General features: G+C 40.7%; 1 protein-coding gene across 1 annotated transcript in view; it reads left to right on the forward strand.

Moving 5' to 3' along the window:
• Positions 1–16,920, forward strand: part of NPR3 (natriuretic peptide receptor 3) — a 44,300-nt gene that overhangs the window by 20,118 nt on the left and 7,262 nt on the right. Inside the window, exons 4-7 of the mRNA XM_050986649.1 lie at positions 5,849–5,984; positions 9,758–9,852; positions 12,688–12,823; positions 14,302–14,389. Coding sequence (XP_050842606.1) covers positions 5,849–5,984; positions 9,758–9,852; positions 12,688–12,823; positions 14,302–14,389 — 455 coding nt within the window. The remainder of the gene's footprint in view (positions 1–5,848; positions 5,985–9,757; positions 9,853–12,687; positions 12,824–14,301; positions 14,390–16,920) is intronic.

Genomic DNA, 16,920 nt, shown 5'->3' on the forward strand with positions numbered 1-16,920 from the left:
AGGCAGCAGTGGTTTGGCATGCCTGGAGTGCACATCAGCTCATGTACCAGCTGAACAGTGCAGGCAGGCAGAGGCATGGTCTCACCCTCGAAGAAATTAATTTAATTGCAGCACAGCATCTTTGTGTCCAAATCAAACAGGAAGTGTAGAAAAAAAGCAGAGGTCTCGCTATACATCTTATCTCAAATGGGGCATGCAGGCTCTTTCATGGTGGAGGTGGGTGGCTGATGAGCAGCAAGCAGTGCTTGTGCCCAAGACTCTCTAAAGGTGGGCTTCAGTTGCAAATTCCTTATGCCAGGGACGCTTTCCTTGGTGCGCAGAGTGCTTGGGTGGAGCACACACCTCATCTCCTCTGCTCTCAGCATCACTGCCGCTCCAGGGAATGCTGTCAAGGAGATGAACACAAGCAGGCAGCCTTGTTGGAAGAAGCCTCCTTAAAGGGAAGTAAGGTCTTGTTCAACTGCAGTGGTGAATTTTTAAGCTATAAATTTTAGACTGGACTATAAGCCTCAGCCTGCAGAATCCCACTAATAAAGTCACATGCTCCCCTGTAAGAAAAATATCTAATGGGTTTCCACATAAACATTGTCTCCCTGTGAAACATGAAATGGATGCAACAGTACTTGAATAAATCTCTCTTTAGATATGCACTAGGTTTTACTGTTATGCTCTTCCTCTTCCTAGGGAGAGATGTGAGTTCCAGTCCCAAACAATAAAGTGAGTTTGGATATATCTTTAGAAAACCAGGTCCTGAGCCCTGGCCCCATGTTCTTGAGCAGTTCCCATTTATGTATTTATAGAAACTGGATTTCAGTGAACAGTGTGAGGCTCTCCTTGGCTATGGCTGCGTTGCTCAGAATTTGGTGTAATGCCATATATTCTTTTCTAGTTTTTAATTAAATATTGTGGAAATTGCCTTCTCAGAAGAACGCATGTGTTTCTATTATTTTTTTCTTTTTCTTACTGTTTGTTTGAAGCACTGTGGTCCAGTAGGGGAGCAATATGGTTGTCCAAGCAGTCTGTATTTTTAGTCTTAGGCATCTAAACATACAGATTTGATTACCTGTCTTTCAGCTTTATTCTCCTTTCCAGTTCCTGCTTTGTTACCACAGGGATGCATCCCTGTCTGTAGGCACCCAAGACATGCTGTTTATGACAGCTGACTATTGGTCTATTCCGTGGCTTTGCGTGAGGTGTGCTTGGGAGTCCTTGAAATGCCAGTCCCAGTGCATGGTAGCATTACCCAGCTGTTATCCACAGATGATATTCAGGAGCTCTATGAGTTTCTGTTGCATAATCAAACGAAAAAGGATCTGAGGAGATGGATGGTGGGTTAGTGAAAACTGGTAATATTGTTGGGGTGGTAGCATGCAGAATGATACATGGTAGTGTTTAGGCAGTAGGACTAATATATTACTGCAAAGCTGGAAGTAGACATGAGCTGGAACTACATGTGCTTTGAAATGCACTTCACCTTTTTTCAGGTAATGATCAGGTGTACGAATATTCGTCCCACAGCTTCACGTTCTCAATCTACATGTCAGTTCCACCCTGAATTTCTCACTCTAAGTTTAACACAAAATCAATATGTAATAATGATAATTTATCTTAAAAACAGTTAAACATTAATCATTTCTACATTTTGATCATCTATTTTATAGGAATCGTGAGCACCTTGTTCTAGGTTTGTGCTGCTCAGGACAAGGTCGTGGCAACTCATCAAAGAACTGCTGAAGGCCCCTGTCCATCTCAGGACTGTAAATAAATACTTCAAACAGCATGGGCTGTGGCAGTGTCCTGAAGGGAATATGCAGCATCAACAAATGGTGTTAAAGAAAGAAATCACTGCTGCAGAGTTAAGTGAATAGTGCTGGATGGTGAGTCAGCAGGAGACAATCCAAGATAGGTATGAAGGATGCATGTGAGAGAAGTTAGTATGTCAGGGCTTCTTAGAAAAGCTCATAAAAAAGGGACAATAATTATAATTGGCTTGGTGAAGGAGAATTAAAAGGGGAGCACTGACAGTTAAATTGCAACTGCTTAGAAAAATTGGTGTCATGAGATAGATTGTAACAGTGTGAAAAGTAGGAGCGTTACATCAGATACACAAATTGGTAAGATTTTGCAAAATGTTTGGGTGCAGCCCTCTGCAGCTCCCTAGGGTCCTTCCAGGCTGGGGCTGAAACCACAGTCTGACAACTTGAATATCCATAGTGACGGATGTGCTGGAAAGTAGATGAGGAGACCAAGTGTGGGAGATGTTGTTTGCCTTTTCAACAGGAAAAAAGTGATGATGCTGGATGCTCCCCGCTAAGCATGGAAGTGGTACGAATTGCTGTAATTGCGGTGATTCAGAGCTGGGCAGTTCCAGATGGAGGAGAATAATCTTATTTTACAGTCAGTAGGCAGGATATGGAAAATTATGGGCCCTGCATAGCTGTATCTTGGCTGTCTTCCACATCGGTAGTATTTTGCATTGCTGTGTATGCTGTTAACACCTTGGTATATATGAACAGTGTGGTTACAATATAGCTGCTTGGGGAACTATAACCTCGAACTGGGTAAAATTTATGCATGAGATTTCCGCTGAGAGGGGTTGTTGGGTTTTGGTTGCTTTCTTTTTTCTGATAGAAGATGATTAATTAGAGTAGAAAGGCAGGAAATTAAAAGAGGTATATGTCTTATTCACCTATGCAGTTGGCATACTTGCTTTTTTAGGTGTATAGGATTAAACAGAATGTGAAAGTAATACAGAAGATAGCTCAGAAAGAGGTTTCCACATATTTGTGCAGCCTCCAAAGATGTTCAGCTAACCTGGCAGCTTCTCTGCTGCCAGTGGCATTGCTGCCACGTTGAAGGGGTGGCCCTGAACAGCAACATTTCAATAGCTCTGACATGCAAATTGTGATCACAGCATTTGGAGCTCTGCTCACACCTGTAATTAAAAGGCAGCTTAAATGGAAATGGAAAACACTACAATAAAAAGACTCTGCTTTGTATTAGAGCTCAACTAAAAGAACTTTTAATTACCTATAGGATTAGTGGGCCTTTAATAGGTTTTATACTCTGTTCAGTTTTTATCCTGCAGGTGTCTATTGTTGAACTGACACATTATTAATTACCAAGGACTCGATGAAGCAGCCTGTGAAGACATCTTCACAGTTACTCTCATTCCTATTTGAGGCATTCCTGGAATATGAACTTCTTAGTATAGCCCTTTTTAATGCTTTTCCTGAAGCAAAGAGCAAACCCTTCAAAAATCTTTGCAGCCATTACTTCACATTTAAATATTCCTCTGTCCTACACATCATTCAGCCTGTGGTCTGTGTGGAATTGTGGCAACTTACAAATGATCAAACAAGACGATATGCAGGAAAACTTTATTCCCTTCCTGGAATCCTGTATCACCTTTCAAGAATTGCTGCTTAAAGTTGTTCCTTTGTAAATGTGAAAAGTCTCAGGTGTGGCCAGCATATAGTTTGGCTAAGGACTGTAAGTGCAATCTCATCTGCAAACAGTAATTACAATTCTTTCAAAAGATTTTGAATGGCATAAATTATCCATAGTTTCAACTTCTTTGACAACATGAGATAAAATGCTGGGGTTTGTGTGTGAGCAGCTGAGCAGTGGCATAAATGACGATTTTTAGTGTGATTTTTCACGCGTAATGTGAGGGGTTTTGGCCAAGTGGAGTTTTGGCAAGATGCTGTGCCAGTAACCTTCCAAACTGCCAAGTGAGTTTTGACAGGGCTTATCTGGCAAATCTGCTGTATCTACAGAAGGGTTTTCAGGCTGGTGGCATAATTAGATTTCAGGTTGAGCAAATTAGCTGACAAAATGGATTCTGAAGGTTGCTGTGTTACACTGAGAGTCTGCCATGGACAAAAGAGGTGACAAATAGCTTTCCTTGAAACAAATGCCAGCCACAAACTGTAAATCAGCCAGCAGGGAGGTATAGCTACTGGATAGTCTAATTTCTCTCCTGAGAGAAAGAACGTCACATTAAGAAGGCTGAAGTTTAATCTTCCACAGGCCACTTGGACTCTAACGTTGGCACACAAAGCAGTTGTTGAACTTTGTGGTTTCTTGGTTTGGTTGGGTTTTTTTAAACTCTGAAAAGTTAAAGCCCCTGCTGGCAAAGCCTGTCCTAGTATGCACTCTGTCCATCAGTTCTTTTTATTCCACCAAAAGCCTGACTTTCACCTCTTCTTTCAGTCTTTCTCTTTAGTTCAGAATAACTGAAGCTGCCTTTTAGTCAGTGACTAAATTCAGAGTGAACTGAGCTGTTCCACCCCTCCTCATGTAGTACCATGAGTTCTTCCCTGTGATGAATGAGATGCATTCAACTGCAGCATAGGTTGGAGTACTGAAAGTCCACTTTTAAATGTCAGAGCAATGTAAACTTCTATATTATCTGTAAATAGTTCCAAAATTCTCCTTACTGTTGGCAGCTGCTTTAAGAGTGAAGGAATGTCTTGGATGTAATTACACTATCAGGGTTTGATTAGTTCAGCTTAGCCAATCAACTATGTAATACTTCTTATCTGTTGAACAGTTATTTAGTTAACTGGCCACATGTTTTGTCTTGTAACTTTTTTAATGTCCAGCTAAACCTGTGAGAGTTAGAGTAGCACCTCATTTACTGGCATCTTAAATTGTTAAGATACACTGAAATGGAAGATAAGCTAAATGTTACTTCTGTCCAGGAGAGTATTTGTAGAGGTGAATGGTTCACTGGAAGTGGCAGTAATGTGATTACACCTTTGCTAGGATGTTAGGAGATTTTTTTATTGTAGTGAAACTCTGGTTGGATGGGAACATCTTTCTTGCAGCTGAAAAGATAATTCATTCTGAATTACTGTGCATTTAGTGAGTACATAGCACTGCTGAAATGTGCATTGCTGCCTGCAGAACCAATGTGCAATTGTTATACCTGTGCTGCTCTGGTCATTCTGCATCAGCTTCTGCTGATGGGTCTCCATCTCAACTCCACTCCTGAAATAATTATTCCTTCACCACTGAAGCACGTCAGGCTCCTGAAAGCAAGCTTGTGATGTTTATGCAGCACTCAGGTGTTAACTGTTTATGTAACTCACAAACCAAAAACTGTAGGTTGCCTGCGAAGGCTCATTGGCAGCACTCTTCTCTTGTGCTAGGGTTATAAAGCAGAGTAGGGGCTATTAGGGTTATTTCATTCATTTGTTTCATGTAACTTACTAAGAGAACTATAAAGGACAGGAAAAGGTTCTTCTGGCCATTCCAGAGAACGCATTACTGGAGATGGTAAGTAGTTTTCTCCATTGCTCATTTACTAGTGGAGAGATGCTTGGCTGAACAAGGGCCAGAAGTGGAAGTGGTAATCATTAAACAAGCAAATCCACCAGTTGTGCTCTCCAAAAAAAATCATGAGAGAACATACTTCCCAGTCCTGAGAGGTGCCAAGTCCCCTGTGCAGAGGGCGGGGGTTATACTTGCTGCTGTGGGATGAGGGTGCTCAGCACTTAACAGACTCTCACATGGTTGAGTGCAGAATTTGTGCCTCTGGGCATGGGAACTGGGATCTGCAAATTTCACCCTATCTGCAGAGCTATTCAGACACAACATTATGAATGTCCAGAATAGCAGATAGTGGTTAACTGTTTTTAAAAATGGGTCAGAAGTTCCTGTTGTTCCCCTGAGGTTTTTTTGAGATATATTCCTTTCTGTTCCAGCAGCTGAGAAAGTAACTCTCCAAATTAGTCGCTTTGGTTGGTTTGTAGGTTCTCTCTAATCAATCAATTACTTAGGAAAGAAAAATTTTGTTGTGTGTCAATTGCCATTGGTTTTTTTTTTTCTTCTTTTTCTTTAGGCGAACATGTTTGTGGAAGGATTCCATGATGCTATTCTTCTTTATGCTCTAGCTTTACAGGAAGTCCTGAAGATTGGTTTCAGTAAGAAAGATGGGGAAAAAATTGTTCAACAAACTCGGAACAGAACATATGAAGGTAAGAGTTAATATGGAATTCCAGCTTTCAGTATAAAAAACCTTCAGGTCTTTGTTCTGTGCAAAGTAAGGACCCATGCCTATTCCACTCTTAAGAGAGAGGAAAGCAAACATATGAAACCATGTGCATCTTTAAGGCTGGCTCACTTATCTCAACAGTCTGTCTTTTTTTTTTTGCATCAACTGTTGAGGTCTTGACTCAGTTTAAAAAACTCTTAACAATTTAATGACCCTCACTGATGTTGTAAAGAAATACCAATAATTTTCTCAGGCTCCTTTTTTGTTTTTGAAAAGATTACAGTTTCTCACTTTGCTCATGTTCATCTATTAGCTCTCAGATTGCCTCGTTTTTTCCACTTCACTTTTTTATCTTGAAAGCCTGGGAATGGATAGAAGCAAGCAGGTGCCAGGGTTGGGGTTATTTTGTGTTTCTCAATGGGATTCCTTTGGGCCTTAGAAGGATTTCCCCCAGCCTCCTTTCAGGAGCTGTGTGTGTTGTCTCAGAGGCAACAGCTGAACACCACTGTGCCTTTCTGTGCCTAATCCTCGAGGCTGCAATTCTGCAGTACGGCTGGCACTTGTGTGTCACATTGCTGATGCAAAGCAATACAGATGCTTTTGCCAGGTAAGAATTGTAAAAAAGAAACTGAAAATTATTGTTTTAATCTGTCATCTCTTTATAATATTTCCATCCATCTCATATGATAGTCCAGTCATTTGATGTAGGACTGGCAAGATTTCCAGTAGAAATGCCTGAGAGAAAGAAACATTTCCCCTTGATAAAAAGTGAATGATTCATCTGAATGTGCAAGAAAAACCCCAGTGGCCAGGTTCTCAGCTCTAAGAGCACATTGGACACTGTAGGAAGGCAAGAAGGGCAGCAGCTCCAAACCAATTTTCTGTTCTCAAACTGTGGTGTGAACGTGAGGCAAAAGAATACCCAGGGCAGCTTAAGGGAGCACTTAAGCACGTAAAAGCAAGGGATTGCTTTAAAATATGCTGTTCACAATCATCCCATAAGCAGCCCTGCACCATTGGTAGGTTGTGCTTAGCATCCCACTATATCTCTTCATATCTGTAGCTCTCCAAAACATTCTGTTTCAAAAGGAAGGGAATCTGGTGTCTAAGGATTTGCCTCTCTGTTTGTTTGTGCTGTGCATGAGCAGATGCCCCAGCACAGCTTGTATTTGCTCCTCTTCCTGTGCTCCAGGGAGCCACCAGCTGGTGTGCCCATGCATCCTTTGTAGTGCCCTGTACTCCGTGTGGGCTGCATGGCTGATTCTCACACCTTGCTTGTAAAACCTGGGAGGAGGAATCCATGTTCTCTTCCCCCACTTGTGAAAATCAGATTGTTGCTGGTGGCTGATCTGTTCCACCTATTCTGAAAATGTAGCCGAGTTGGGCTACAGCTGAGGGTGCAGTTGGTCAAAATTCTTGCAGGCCATATGCCTTTTCCTCCCTGTGTCAGTACTTTGCTGGACATAAAATTGATGTTGAAAGAGTCCTTTAACTCAGTGTCGTGCAATCCAGTCCCTTGAGGAAGATCGTGTCCCTTTATTTTGCCTGTTACCCCCTCCTTGCAGTGGATGCAGCATCACAGAGTATGGTTCATGCACACCCATCAGGTTCTGCTGCAGGACTGAAGCTTTGTAATACCCTGTGACTTTGGCAGGCCTTTATAATGAGAAATCTGGTTTCACTAATGACATTAATTTAACTTCTGACAAGTAGATATCTGATTGTCTTGGCACCTCCTTTTGCAGCCTGCTCTGATTTATCAGGACTCCCAACAGAATGTAGATGCTGCTTCCTGCAGAATTCCATCTGCCTGCCACAGCTGCACAGACATTATGGGCTTAGGAAAGGATAAGACTGAGGTGACCAAATTATTTCTTAGTGGTTGGGCTGTTAAAGAGAGCATGGTATAACTTCAGGGCACGTCTGGTGGGGAGTATTTGCTATTCATTGGCATTTCATCTGGGAAAGTAGCAAAGTTTTTTTGTAGGTAAGTATCTCACATAAAATAACAGAAAGAAAGTTGAGATAAAATCATTCCACCTTCATGCAAATGCAATTCTTCATTAAGGTTGTTTCAAAATTTCCTACCTCTGTTTCTTGAGGAAATTGCAGAAAATGGCAACTTTTAAAATTTGTATTTCTGATTCAGATGAAAAACTGAAAAATTAATCTTTTCTGAGAAAAAATCCCCTAGGAACGCCAAGTTTCATTTCTAGTACCTCTTTGAGAAAACAGAGTTATGGTTTTCCTAGGTCACAAAAGTATCTGTTCCAATTAGTACCTCCTGTCAGATCCAGAATCCAAACTGATGTGTAAACAGGGACATCACAGTTCTTCAGGGTGGCCTCTTCTTTCAGTATCTCACAGCCAGGTGCTTGTTACACCCATTTGATTTCCCTGCAGTTATTGAATTGACAATGGCTTGGTTACTCTGTTGTTATAATGAAATAGGTGCTTGACAATAACCTTTGATTACCACTACATATTTTGGAAACCACAGCAGGCTGAAATGTTCCTGACATCACAAAATCTGAACAGATACAGAATAAATGGATGTGTGTTAAGTCTGTTGCACACTCACTATCACTAGGCATGTTGGGGGAAATTTATACTCTGAATATCTGACCTCTCTTTTCTGACTGTCACTGGGAGCCAGAATCTCCATGGCTTTGTGCCTGGTCTAGGCATGTATTTGGTGTAACATGGATATACAATGATGCCTGTTTGCCTTGCTTGGGTGCAATTGGCTGTGTTTGGTGTCAGGCAGTGGAAGATCACATTTGAGAATATCTGAGGTGAAAAAATGTATCAGCAGTCTTAAGATGTCTTCACCATAGTTAATTAGTATTGTTTGATGGATTTTAAGCACCTGTTTGACTTACACCTTGAGAATTTGAAACCAAGCTTTTTGGACATGAGGACATACATGTAAAAAGAGGTTTAGATTGAATCCAAGGATGTGTTCATTTCCCATGACAGATCGAACAAGTTGCCCCAGTGAGGCTGTGCAGTCTCAGTCCTTGGAGATCTTGGAGAGCAGATAAAACCTTGAGCATTCTCCTGGGGGACTCTGCTCTGAGCTGGAGGTTGGGCTCAAGATCTCAAAAACCCCTTCAAAATTGACGTATCCAGTGAATCAATGAGTCCCAGTTTCCCCAGAGTTTTCTAGAAGTTGTAAAACAGGGAAGTGGAATGGGGCTCTAAGATCATAAACCAAACTGTGCATATTACGTAGTTAATCTTGAGTAGATGAATGTAGGCCTTAATGCATATGGAGTGCACATGGTGCCCTTGGCCATGCCATCTCCAGTATCCCATAAGGTGGAATCAGCATTGGACTGGTTATATGGGTGCAGCAGCCCCTTCAGCTTGTGGCATCTACTTCTCTGCCTCTGTGTCCACTGCAGCATATGAGCTGGACGATCAATGAGACATCATCAGATATTTCGGGATTAGGCTCTCTGTAAATAATTCAAGTTAAATGTATTTGTATTGTAGTCTTACATGCTCAGTTTTGGATTAGATTTTTCTCACGTATTCTCCAGTTTCACACGTTTAATATTTAAAAAGAAATGTTAAGAATTCAGGAATGCAGACACTGAGATGAAATTACAGTTTCTTCTGGAATGCCAACAAAAATGCAGGGAGACTGATGAGATTTCCTGTGAAAACCTGTGCACTGTTTTCATGTTTTGCTTGGAAAGGCTCAATATTTTAACTAATTAATCTTCTGATTCCTCACATGCCATTCTTTAGGCATTGCAGGGCCGGTGTCCATTGATGCCAATGGAGACAGATATGGGGATTTCTCTGTGATTGGAATGACAGACCCAGAGGCAGGCACACAGGAGGTAAGGAAATCAACACGATTGCAATTGGCCGCTGATGAATTAGTAATTCAGTAAAGTAACATGGTATCATCTCTTTATTTGGTGGCTTAATCTTACCAATTTAAAGACCAAACCCCTTCTGTAAAATAGCTATCTTGAAGTAGTTTCAATAAGTTTTTTAAACTTCCTTCTTTTCTTTAATAGTACAACTTCACATGATGCTAGCCTTTAACTAAAGATCGAATTCTCACAAGCTGGCTAAGCACAGCTAATTTTGAATATGATGAATTATTGTTTAAAAATGAGCAAGACTTTTTATTTATTGTTGCGAAGAAAGATTAATCTTACAGCAACAGGGATGCACAAGTTGTGCTGACGTGTTAACACAGCAAGTACAGGTATTCAAATCTTATGCTGTGGTCAGCCACAAGCAGGAGTGCAGACCTTGCCTGGCCTTGTTGGTCAGGCAGACATCCCTGAGTGCCTTCTTTTCAGCGTTTAAGAAACATTTTAATCAGATGCTCCATATATACCAGATAGGTTATTCAATTGGATGTAGGATTGGAAAAGATGGACTCTGAAAAGGTGTGAGAGACAGCACCAGCTGCACACAGGGAATAGCACATCTGGCCTGAGTTTATTAATGCACGCAGTGCCCTAAGTACACCTGCAGTGGATGCATTTGTTAGTTGCAAAATCAGCATCAGCCTCAGATTTGCTGGTCTCCCTGATTTCAACAAGCTCAAACAAAAAGTAGCAATATCTGACGTGGACATTTCAATGTGTGATTTTGAGTCCAGTGAAGTTACATTGTTGTTGGTAATGCAGCAGAGAAGAATTCAAGGAGCCTTTTTAAAAGTGTGAGGATGTCTTGTGTGTTGTAATGTGTAAAAGTGATAGAAAAACTACACCAGTAAAATGCAGACACTCCCAGCGGCAGTAGGAGTACAAAATGGTTGGGATAACTTTGGTGTGAACAATCTGTGTTTCTTCTGTTTGTTCAGCCCAGTAGATTTTTATCTCATTATCAATTTAATTTCCCTCTCTTACTATTCCTTCCATTGCTCGTTCACTTGCAATTAAAACTACCTTTTTTTTGAATGTTACATTTATTCTTTTAACTTATTGTGGAATTTCCCTCTATTTTATTAGGTACATAAATATACATGTAATTAATATTTTACACATTGTTACTTACTACTTTTGTCTGCCATATAATTTCTACCTTCATGCCACACTCTAAAAACATTGTTTCTTAGATAACTTGTTCTATTCACCCGGATAATTCTTTTCTGTGTATGAGAATGTTTCTCAGCTGAACTGTGACAGACGGCTGGGTGTTTGGGCAGAGCTGTTTTCCCAGGTCTGGTCACAGAATTTAAAACTAGAGGAAAACCTGGATTTCCTAGTTTGACCTCTGCTGTATTAGGCATAGGCAGGTTTCTTAACCTTTATGTAGCCCTGTAGTTTACACATGACTAAAGCTCATGCTGTAACAGGCATTTATTTTTTGTTTGGAGATACTGAAAGGACAGGGACTGCCTTGCTGGTGCCCTCAGTATTTGTTCCACAGATCAACTACTCCTGGTCTTCAAAAATCTATATCCTACTTCTGATGTGAATCCATGTGGCTCCTGCTTATAGCTTTTTTGTTCTGAAACCATTCTTCTTATTTCTTATTTAGTAAGTCATGCTAGTAGAGGTCTCACCCACTCCTGCTTGATGAATTAAACAATCTCCTAATAAATAATATAATGCCTGTCAATGGTCCCTATTTTTTCCAGTTTACTGGATTTGCCTTATTTTTGGAGAAATGTTGAACACATTCATTCTACAAAGGATTTATATCCCAGTTTCAACTGCGAGAGAAATAAGTGTCTTTATTTAGTGTAAAGTATACCTTTGTGTATTTAAGCAGAGCAAACATTTTTTAAAGTCATTGGCTTCAAAATGAAATTCAGGTGAAAGATTTGAAGAGGCTGTCTATGAATTTTAAACCTAGTGTATTATTATCTGGTTTTTCTCTGTGGGAGGACAAATAGATCTATTGATGTGCTTCTGCTATTGCTTCTGACCACTTCACTGTCACAGTATATGGTCCTGCTCTTGTACATAGGTGTTTTTAGACATATTGCTGCAGTAGATTCCACATAGATTATCTCAAAACTGCTGAAGACAGGACTCAAATTCTGAAGTGCTTGTAAGAATTGGTATGAAAAAATCCAGCCTTTTGCCCACCAGCACCCCGAAGTCCTTCTGGTAAGGGCTGATCTGGGTCTGTTTGTGCCCAGTCAGGACTCATGTCTAGCTTAAGCTGGGTGACTATCCTGAGCACTCAACTCACTATGGAGAAAAATTAATAAAAGCCCAGGGAGAGTAAGACAAATATTCAGATTAAAAAGCTTGTATGAACTGGATTTATATAGAAGAGAAGCCTAAGACCCTGTGAACATGTAAAGCAGCATTTCAAAAAAGAAGGGTTCCTATGACTATTGACAATTTGGTAACAAGTGATGGAAAATTACAAAAAAAAAAATTTATGTTACATGCTAGGGAAAACAACTGACAGTAAGGCTGGCTGAATTCCGGAATAATTGGTGCAGAAATTGTCAAGTCTCCATCCTTGAAGGCTTTCATGGACAGATTAGATAAACATCTGTCAGGAATGCTTTTGTTCAGCTGATTCTGCCCTAGGGCAGGCCATGCACTACATAACCTCCCACAGACCCCTTCAGCCCTCTTCTCTGACATTCAACATCATGCCACAGCAGTCGAGTGAGTGATGCTTCTCTCTTGTTTGTTTCACTTCTCTGAGTTGATAGGAAAATATTTTCATCCCTTTCTTGTTTTGCATAGGTGATCGGGGACTACTTTGGAAAGGAGGGGCGGTTTGAAATCCGACCAAATGTGAAATACCCGTGGAGCCATGGCAGGCTGCGCCTCGATGATAGCCGAGTTTCAGAGCACACGAACAATACACCATGTAAATCATGTAAGTTCAGTCACTTAATGCCTCTGCACCAGCTCCAAAGAGGAGAATCCATGAGTTGCTGCAGCATAATGGGCCACATTAAATTGCTCAGCACAGTTCGCCAGCTGAGACATGGTGACTGGCTCTCTCTCTCATTCTTCCGACTGCTTGGGAGGTTTAGGTCTGACAGCCATGGGTAGTTCATGGTCTGAATCACTTCCCTGAATTTAAACATAACAGTAATCATGCACAGGCCAGAGCCCTGGAGGCTTTAGGTCTTTGCAGAAGCCTTTTAGCCAAAGAGAGGGATGTAACTGAAACCCCAGCAGAGAACAATCACACAGAAAACTTGCAGCTGTGCCGGTGGGAGCAGCGGTCTCCCAGCGCAGAGTGATTTTCAGCGTCATGAGAAGGCACTGTGAGGGGCTCAGTAGGCTGAGGAGAAGTGAAGACAATTGAATGGGGTGACATCTGTGAATTCAGAAGGCTGCGACTACCCTCCAAAGGGCAGGTTCCCATTCTTTCCAGCACACTTGACATCACAGACCGTGTTGTAGCAAGTAGGTCACTGCAGGGAGATTGGGTTAGGAGGATACTGGTGCCTCAGTGACAAAAGGTGGCCTTAACTTTTCACAGGAGAGAAATTGCTAGTCCTGCAGTGAAAAGGTAACTCCAGCCTGATGATTCTTGAACCGTTGAAAAACTGGTGTGAACGTAGAACATCTGCTTCAGTGTAGTGTAGCTATGTGTCTTCTTCCTTTTGTACAGACGGAATCCCTTCCAAGGGTCAGCGATGAAGGAAAAGGAGGGAGCAGTTTGATTTCCTTCTCTGTTCCTTTCCACAAACCCAGGTGGAAATGGAAGTGGGAGTAGACTACATGCACATGAAAGTGCTGTTGTTCTTCAGGAACCCGGAGACAGTCCCTGTTTGAGCTCCCCTTCAGCCACTGTATCCATGTTCTGCCTCTGTTGAGATTTGAAGCAAGTCAAAAGTCATATGGCTTTAACTTGAAACAACATATTTTCAGGAAACTAGAAAAAAATTGAGGAACTATTGGATAATCATAGTCATTTTAATAAACCTGGGTGATAGAGGGTTATGATTCCAATCCAGGTAAGATGAGCTTGTTTCTGTTACAGTGACTCAAGGCATGTTCACTGCAGACTCCCATTATGTGCATCACTGTAACCATGCTCAGTGTTATGGTTCAGACCAAGCTGTCCAGGCCAGTTACCTAACAATATTCCCTTGTATCACATCTCCAGAATTGTGCCTTCATCTGACACTGATCTAGGGGCTTTTTCAGCCCCAAGAAAAGCAAGGACAAAAAGTAAACATGCAGACACTGGAACAGGTTACCATGGAGTCCTGAGCTCTGAAAGACTTTAGTTATTATCTAATGTTGGACACTAATTTCCTAATTGTGTTTATTTTCCAGTACACGAATGCAGATAGTTCTCAATATAAACCCTGATTGTTTATTTTTCCCCTTTTTAAGCAGGTGGTCTAGGAGAATCAGCAGTTACAGGAATAGTTGTGGGCGCCTTGCTTGGAGCAGGATTGCTAATGGCTTTTTACTTCTTCAGGTTAGTCCAATTCATTGAAAGTTCTGTAAACTTTTTATTTGTCCTCCAAACTTCTCAGCTCCTGGCAGAACATCTTTGGTGTGAGACAGAGAGGCACCATAATAGTGTGTGGTAACATTTTCACCAGAGACAGTGAACACGCTTTGGTTGTCCTTTTGTGTTTATCCAAATAATTTTATTGACTTGGGTCTTCATCCTATAACTACTTACATCCCTAAGTAATGTTGCTCATGGAAGTAATTCCAGTGAGTTCCAGACATTCACAGTTGCTTTAGTAAAGTGCCCTGGCCTTGAAAGCTGCCTTTGTTTGCTGCTCCTTGCCAGCACAGTTGTGCAGGCTGTGATCTGTGAGAGATTTATATCATTTGCCTGGTATTGAATGGAATTGTACTGCAGAACAGAAAGAGATTTCTGTTTTGGTGTAAGAGAGCATTTGGATTCCAAAGCTGTGCATTTAACTTAATAAGCATGGTCAATGCAGGGTGATCAGTGTTTTATTCATGTCTAAGTAAAATAATTCTTACACTGCTAGTCAGCAAATGTAAAGTCTTGGTAATTGATCCTATACTGATGGAATAAATTAGTTATACATGCTCAGCACCTTATGTATGCAGTAATTTATCTTCCTGCTATGCAAAAGCTAGCTAGGAGAATAGAATTAACCTCTGCATACAAGAATCAAATAATTCTAACCATTAAGAAAAAAGTGTTTATAAAAAAATGCTAACAAAATAAAACAGGCAAAGCCCGCTTCAGTTCACCAGTACTTATAACTGAAATTCTCTAGGCTGATATGTTCAGTGCTTATATAGTATGTTGTTTGGGTTTGAGATACAGTTAAGTCGGCTTGGGCTGAATAAAGACTATCTGTAAAATAAAAAGAGAACAAAAATCTGTCTTTATATTTTATGTTATCAGAGGTTCTTGTATCTTGCGTAGATTCTCAACCAGAAATGACAGTTGTTAGGTGTGGGTTGCAGCATTGCTGATATTGGGAAGGAATTGGTATGTAAGGACAAGAAATAAAACAATATGCTGGTCTGGTATAAAGCTAGGCAAAATATCACTGTTGGAACAGAACTTAAACTCCTTGTCATCTGACACAAAGATTTGGTTTGGAAATCCATGTGAGCAAAGGTGGGTGTCTGTAGAAGTAGATGTAATACACCTGAGCTCAACACCCAGTCTTTTTATGTATGCTCAGAGGGGAGAAATGAGCACTTTTCTTCTGTGCAATTCATGTCATTTTCATGTAAAGGTAAACCAGGTCTCTCAGAAGTGCTTGTTTCTCTGTTTACTGAAGAAAGCTGCAGGTGCTGTCAGGTGGATCTATATGTTGGAGATGTCTAAAGACCTGTGGGTGAATTTCAGTCTGGAGATCTGATTGCAATTGCTCAAAGCAGGATCAGGGACAACCTCCTTATTCCACTATTAGAATAAATATTTGAAACCTAACAAATAAGGGTGCATGGGTCAGGTTTTCAGAAAATGTAGGTTTAGCATTTGTGTGCCTGAAGTAATTTGTACTTGCAGCTTCTGTAGCTTTTAAACTGTAAATATACCCTTCATTACCCTTGTAAATATACTTTTCATTTGGATCTGTAATTGTCACAAATGAGTATATAAATACAGTTTTGAGTGTGTATGCAAACAGTTAAAAGGTCTGGGGAGTAGTTCTGACATGTCACTTTGACCAGATTTTAACTTAAACACCTGTATATCTAAAATCTGGACCTGTCCTTGTGCAAGGGCTACTACTGTGCATGCTCTGACCCATGTAATGGTCTGACTTGAAAATACATAAAGAAATTAAACAACACAGCTTTTTTCAAATTATTTTGGAGCTTACTGATGCAGACACAAGTGTTGAGGGAATATTTTCAGAACTTTTAGGTTACCACTTTCTATTCAGTCATGTTGCTTGAATCAAAACCGTGGTTTTGTGAAAATCTTTCTTCTGCTGCTGCATACCTAGCTGTGACTCCTGCTGTCTGTGCTGGTGGAACAGGCTTTCCTTGGCATACAAGGTTTTTGCCATGCATCTCCTCCAGCAGTACAAGAATATGGGGCTGGACTAAGGCCCTTCTGAAAAATTTGACTTGAAACAGAGTAGAAACCTAAACGTATAAAATGTAAATGTGAATCATCTGATGATTTTGGAGGGGAAATTTGGGTACTAAAGGGGAAGCTAAAAGGCAGTCTGAGTTTGTTTGATGTACAAAGCATAGCAGAATTCTTCAAAAGGCCCTAGAGGAAGACACACAGGAAGAGCTGTGTCTGATACATGAGCATTTGTGTTTATTTCTTATCTGTCTTCTACATCCCTCTTCCTAATTCATCATGTTACCTCCTCTGACATTACAAACATAGTAGCTTTCTCAGAGGGAAATGGGAAGATTAGTTAGTTAATACATAGTTTCAGTGAGAAATGCAGCTGAATAGTCAGAGCTGTTGTTTGAACTCTGCAGAAAGTTCCCCCCCACCCAGCATACTGAAAAGAAAATTGGCTTTGATCAATATAAAGCAATGAA

The sequence above is a fragment of the Serinus canaria genome, chromosome Z (assembly GCF_022539315.1).
Source record: "Serinus canaria isolate serCan28SL12 chromosome Z, serCan2020, whole genome shotgun sequence".
NCBI lineage: Eukaryota > Metazoa > Chordata > Aves > Passeriformes > Fringillidae > Serinus > Serinus canaria.